The sequence below is a fragment of the Diadema setosum genome, chromosome 18, assembly GCF_964275005.1.
Source record: "Diadema setosum chromosome 18, eeDiaSeto1, whole genome shotgun sequence".
NCBI classification, from domain to species: domain Eukaryota; kingdom Metazoa; phylum Echinodermata; class Echinoidea; order Diadematoida; family Diadematidae; genus Diadema; species Diadema setosum.
In genome coordinates, this window is record NC_092702.1 from 18,780,822 (window position 1) to 18,787,644 (window position 6,823).

At 37.1% G+C, this 6,823-nt stretch overlaps 1 protein-coding gene across 1 annotated transcript; it reads left to right on the forward strand.

The window, feature by feature from the left end:
- Positions 1-349: 349 nt before the first annotated feature.
- LOC140241347 (V-type proton ATPase subunit e 2-like) lies at positions 350-6,555 on the forward strand. The gene is made up of 4 exons (XM_072321081.1): positions 350-524; positions 1,367-1,414; positions 2,687-2,777; positions 4,676-6,555. The coding sequence occupies exons 1-4, from the start codon at positions 427-429 to the stop codon at positions 4,685-4,687; spliced, it is 249 nt and encodes an 82-aa protein (XP_072177182.1). The 5' UTR covers positions 350-426; the 3' UTR covers positions 4,688-6,555.
- Positions 6,556-6,823: the final 268 nt, after the last annotated feature.

Below are 6,823 nucleotides of genomic sequence, written 5' to 3' on the forward strand. Positions count from 1 at the left end.
ATCCTCCGTTTTTTCAATTTTCATGTATAAAATTGTAAATTTGATAAAGAAATAAGATGATATATATTAAAAAATTAAAATTGGTACAGATATATTGTAAAATGATATATGAAATTCATGTAGAGTGAAAAAAATAATAAATGCCTTACTTACAAAAGACTAAGCCAGTACATGTATCACATGACGCGAAAACTGTAGGCCTACTGCTACTTATACTATACTGTACGCTCTCACAGGAGTTCGTCATTCAGTGCAGTATAGTACCAGTGTAGCATACGCGCGTACGGAACCAGTGCAGTGCTTGTAGACTAGAGTCTATGTGCAGTGTGTCGTAATCAGTCGAAACACTACTAAAAGTCGACTGTCTGCAAGGCCCACGTATTGCTGGTGTAGGAGAGCAGCAGGATTTCCATCAAACCCCTGAAAATGGCGGCAGCGTGGATAACAGTGATTGTATTGACTGGCTTCTGGGGCATTGTCGGTATAATCATACCATTCTTTATACCGAAAGGTCCAAACAGAGGGTAGGTAACAGACGAGTTGGTGATCCATTTGACAGTGACAGTGTGTAGTGTAGTGATCAAACTGGTGTGATCAATGGGGGAGTGCACTGTAGAATCTCTCTAACAAATCTGCTGAAAGTAGGCCCTAGGCCTTTATGACTCCCTGGCCTGATAACCTTGTGATTGTGGAATGCAAGCTTCAATTCGATGCTTGAATATGTTGGAAGCCCAAAAGTTGTTTTGTAAAGAATCAAATTATTTAATGTTGACATGGATGAATTGTGTTCAGCAATACCTGCAAGGTACAGTGAGTGTAACGTTAGAGTGTCATTTTCTTTACACCAGCAAAAAGACAGAGCACGCACGGTATGAAAATGGGCCAGAATTCCAATGCACCCCCACTAAAATTGAAAGAAGAAAGCATCCTATCCACATTATTAACATGATTAAATGCTTGTTAGCCAGATTTACCATGCGTAAGAATTGAGTTAAAAGGTTGGGGTTTAAGTGTGGTTTTATTCCTTTGACTCTTGAGTGGGGGTCGGGGGGTAGGTGCCTACATAATTCGATGAAATTCTTTTAGAAGTCTAACATTAGACACCTGTAGTAGGCCTATAATAATATATGCAAGGCTCGACACTAACACTAACAGTGGCCCGGTGGCCCAGGGCCACCAAAAACACATGTCGGGTCACCAAAATTTCAGAAATGAAGAATTTGGTGGCCTGATCGGGCTACCAAAAAAGGTCGGATGTTTGCCTTTGGGCCACCAAAAATAAAAGTTAGTGTGGAGCCCTGATATATGAAATGCAGTTGACCAGGAATGATTTTTCATATCAAATTTGCTTATTTCATTTTCCCAGAATCATCCAGACTATGTTGGTGATGACCGCCGTCTGCTGTTACTTATTGTAAGTATAGAAAATGAACGGACAATTGCAGACAATGCCTGCCACATACTACCTTGGCATTGCATTGGGTGTACGCGATATCTACCACTAATCGCACTATCCCACGTAGCACATCCAACACTAAACAAAACTGAACTAAACTTACATGGATAGTACAACTACTCTCAGACTCAGGTACTTGGCAGACCCAACAACAACAACAACCCCAAATGAGCGTACCTTTTGACATGCCAGCCCATAGTAATACATATCACTGTATATTCATTGGTGGATGTCTGTCGACATACAAGGTATGCGAAACTGTTGACGTATGTTTACACAGACCAGATTAGCATATCATACATGGACTGAATTTAATCTACCTTTGTCATTTTGGGTCATTGTTCCTGATGTGGGCATTTTGTGATTGAATATTAAAATGAATAATAGCAGTTAGCCGCCTATGGGGAATATTTCTTGCTTGAGACCAATGTGACGCACAAATCAAGAATTTTCAACATTTCTAACAACTGCCGGAACTGAATGTCAGAATAGTAAATGGCAAGTCAATGAAATGATTGTTGTTGATCCCACTGTCTCAATAGACTTACAGGAGATGAGAAAAACAGGAAAGGACCTGCATTTGCATATCTAAAACATTGTCATTTTAGGTTTCCATACTAAAGTCTCGGCATTCTTGTATGAATGATATTAAGAGTCAACACACCGTACACTATATATACATGTATGCACAGTATGTGTTGCTCACAGAATTGAATTTTATGGTCGATAAAGGGATGGTTCAGTTCGGTTGAGATGGGGCTTCCGGTTTCCAGTGTTTTTTTATGATGATTTTTGTTGTTGTTGAGATAATGAGAATCCTTTTATGAAATATGAATGAACATTATTATAATTCTAAAAGAAATTCAGAGTTTATTTGAGGAAAATTGGTTTGAAATGGCTGAGATATTCAAAACAAAGCAGTCCTAATAAAAGGCGGGACCAAACTTCTATTTAATAGGATCACTTTGTTTTACTTTGATTTTGGATATCTCAGCCATTTCAGAATTGATTTTCATGAAATAAACTTTGAATTCCTCTTGTAACTGTATGCTCTCTAACATGTCATTAAGTGGTTTGTCGTTAAGTATCTCACAAAAAGTTAAAAGCCAAATCCTCACCTCAACTAACACTATACCATCCCTTTAAGATTGTATATTTAAAGTGTGAAATGTTGCCATAGAACAATTTGATATGTGTAAGACCATGTTGATTTCTTTCTTTTTTTAACAGGTGGTTATGCACATTCCTCATGCAACTGAACCCCTTAATTGGACCTGAATTAGAAACAAAGGTGATCAAAGCCATCAAGTGGGAATGGGAGGTAGGTTCACAGCCTTGCTTTTTTTTTTTTTTTTTTTTTTTTTTTTTTTTTTTTACCTCGTTACAGTGTTCATAACATAATATTATTTGTTCACTATGCAAGGGATAGAACCAAAACAAAAGGCATTAATTATCAGCCACAGATTTTTGTTGTTCTTATTGCTTGACACATGCGCGATGCACGTCATTGCCTGATCTTTACCTGTAAGATATGGGGCATCTTTATGATGGAGAAGTCAATAATCTTTCAGTTTTGTATCTGTCAACATGGAATTTAATCAAATAAGGTTGGAATTTAATCAAATAAGGTTGGAATTTAAAGGTCCAGTTTACCTTTGGGAGCAGTGATTTCAAAAATGTTCAAGATATCACACATTTGATGCATATGTGTAGGTCTGTTGTATCATAAAACATCCTACCATATGAAATATTTGCAATAAAACCTAAAATGTAAGGAGATATCAGGGTTTTTCTCAGTAAACCGTAACTGTATACGGTTTAGTCTGGAAACATTTCTATTATAACTATTGTTCACATTTTGTGTATTTAACAACACTTAACATCGATTATACGGATTCAAATTTTGACAGTGGTTGTTTCTATCCCTAACTCACATTTTAGAACTATTTTAAAGCACTAATGCTTTCATCTGCAAATGGTAAATTATGCCTTTAATCAAATAAGGTTGGAAATGGTGAATAACGCTCACTTTTAATCCCTGACTATTAAATTCTTCAGACTGATATGATTTTATGACAGGATGTGATCTAGCACCATTCATGCACCATAGAAAATGATACAGTGAAACCAGACCTACATGCATTCAAATACAGAGGGTATTAAAAATGCTCTGACTTGAAAATACAGGCTATTTACATCTTTAAGAAAAGAAAGTGCATTATAATTTCTAACGTATGTATCTTCAGATCTATTTTTTCAGTATTGCTGAATTTGAAGCAGTCACATTGCATGCATTTGTGTATATTCATTGATTTTTTAAGCATATTCTGTTAAAATACACTTAATTCATTCATTCATTCATTCATTCATTTTATTTAACCACGGTACTAACATCAGCCACGGCTGTGGTTCCATCACAGATGTTAGAAATTCTACTGTAGTTGAATCTATGTAATTTAATTTATTCTGGAGTGAGTTCACTTTTGTATGAGCGTGTGTAACTGAGTCAATATTTATCAGTTCTGGTTGTGTAGAAGTATGACTACTTAGATGAATGAAATCTGGAGTGTGTCTACAAGTAGATATGAGTGTTCGAGTTTGTACAGTCAAATCTAACAGGAAGTTGTACACTACAGAGTAGTGTAACTTCCTGTGGTAGGCAGAGGACTAGGTTTGCAGATACAGTATCGCTTCCTGCACAGTGATTCACTGGGCGCAGATGTTTTTGTGAGCATTTATTTGTCACACTTGTTTTAGTGTTGTTATTTGTGTACCTTCATTGCCAGTCATACAATATGTGAAAGGAAACCATTGCTAGTGAATTGACATGATGCTGTTCCATTCGCAGACATATTTGTGTGTTTGTTAGTGGTACATGTATAAAGGTTTCAGGGGCATTTCAAGTGTGGTAGGTCTACTAAAATTTACCATCACATGAAAGTCTTTGTGATGTCTTTTATGAGTTTGAGCCTGTTAGATTGAATGCTAACAGAAGAATATAATGACAATATATTACTATTTTATTGACAATTATAAATTTGAAGGCAGTTTATCTCTGTTGAGGGGTATTATTATCGAGTTTTGAAAGAGAAAGCATTTTTTTTTTCTTGTACTGTGGCTCTAGATGTGCCCAATGAAATGAGTGTTTGTTATGATATCCTGAGGCATTATTGTTATGATGGGCCAACTTGTTCCCTCTCTTTCCTCTCTTTCCTGCAGGGAGAACCATGAGGACACGAGAAATAGGAGTAGAAATGCCCCCACATCAACGCGCCAGCTGGCAGCAACTGTCCACACACACACACACAGACCTCCCTTGGATATTTCCTGCAACTCAGATGGAGACATATTTTCAGCAAGCCTCTTGTGTCATCTTCAAACCCCACGCCCACCCCATTAAAACGGCAGATCCTTGGAGTCACTTCTCCCCAATAGTGTTACTTTCCATTCCTTGCCATCGTCGTATGGAGATTTGCCGTTTAATCCAGGACAAGCCAGCTGATTATCTGTGGACGTGTTTGAGGAGTTCTAGGAGAGAAAAAGAAAAAAAAAAAAACACACCCCAAACCCACTACAATCTTGTATATAGATTATTGCCCTTGTGGTTCTCTATAGTGCTGTATGTTCTAAGCTGTGAGTAGGAATATGTTACACTAAATTTTATTTCCCCCCTCCCCTAACCCTTTCCATGAAAGGGAAATGATTACCTGGTTTCTTCAGATGTCATATCCACATTTGTATGTTCAGCTGCTGCAACCATCAGAATAATGGGTTCTTCCTCATATCAATATATCCCGGTAGAGATATGTCTGCTTAGTGTATACTGTAAAACAGGATATATTCGCGACATGAATTTTTTTCGCGAATTGGAACCAACGGCCTTCATTGCGGCATTAAATTTTCGCGAACTGCCACTGGCATTCAAAGCATATGGTGTAGGCGAGAACTTTCGAGTGCATTTTAATTTCGCGAAACTTGGCACTCGCGAAATTCGTGAAATTAAAATGCACACGAACATTCCTTACAGTTATTGATACTTTCCCCCCTCCAAATTTGTGAAATACTTTCTTTGCGTGTTTATTCATCATTTTACAGCTCCTCAATTTCTGTTTGTCATACTTTTATTCCACAAGTTGTGGCATATGAACATTTTATTGACTGGAATTTCTGGTATATTTCATGTTTGTGTCATTTTTCTTAACATTCTCTAAATGTTTGGTGCAATTATGTGAGTTACATGATAAATTGGAATTTAGTTTATGGCATTATTTGCTCGATATGTTGTTCTCAGATTACAAGACTTCATTGTTTCACTCAGGAGAAGTACATTAGAAGCTGTTATAGGAATTTCGTAAGTGTTTATGGGACTTCTGACATGCCCCAGATTGAGTACAGCACACTAAAATGATACAGATGATGAGAATAGGAGAGAACATGTCATTGGTTTACTTTTTTACAAGTTACTCATTTGTGCTTCTTATCTTTTGCAGAATGCATGACAAATTTAGATACTCACCTGATCTCATTGATCTATCATCCCACACCATTGATGGGATATTACCAGAGGGCATACAATGGTTGCTAGAAAAATACTATTGAGTTTGATTGATATGGTTTTGGGAATAGTGCGATGATGCTTAAGAACTTTTGTCGGCATAACATTTTCTCTTTGCTTTCCTTTGATAGTACCCTCCTTCTGTTTTACTTTGACGGTGGTACCCGTGTTTGTGGAGATGTGAAAGATTCTATTTGGACAGAGTTTATTGCATTTTTTAGCAATATATATGTTTATCTCAATATTGTCTTGTCCTTCCATCGTCATATGGCAGTAAACTGCCCAATAATAATGACAATATTCAGTACTGATGTTTAATGTGGAATAAGTTCTGTGATTTCTTTCCCCTGTGTTTTCTGCCAAAACTGTCATTCTGTAAATTATTCATGGTGGTTCATTACATCATAGGAAATCAACCAATGATCAACTTTGATGAATCTTACTACATGTACTTTGATTGGTCTTACTGCATGATGACTGTCAAACATGAAAGAGACATATCTGGTTGTGAAACTGAATAAAATGTTGGGAGGTAACGCAGCTACAGTTTGTTTAGAATAAGAGAAACACTAGTGTTGAAAAAGAAAATGCAATCTAGAATTTTGATTGCCCAACCTCCTGATATCCACTCACTCCATTCGAGTGGTGCAAGGTCAGCCTGGCAATAGCCTTTTGACAAAGCCTCAAGGGTAACAGTTTTATTCTACACAGCACGAACAAAATTAAGAGACTAGCTTGCTGTGAGGAGGGCAGTGATGGTGAGGTTCAACATGTGAACTGGTGCCGTTGGACACAGTTTATGCTATAGCTTT

What these genes read in the sequence shown, in the direction of transcription:
- LOC140241347 (XM_072321081.1), top strand. Translation starts at nt 427, where the DNA reads ATGGCGGCAGCGTGGATAACAGTGATTGTATTGACTGGCTTCTGGGGC. An exon ending in CCGAAAGGTCCAAACAGAGG is followed by an intron (nt 525 to 1,366) that starts GTAGGTAACAGA and finishes TCATTTTCCCAG; the next exon opens with AATCATCCAGACTATGTTGG. An exon ending in GCCGTCTGCTGTTACTTATT is followed by an intron (nt 1,415 to 2,686) that starts GTAAGTATAGAA and finishes TTTTTTTAACAG; the next exon opens with GTGGTTATGCACATTCCTCA.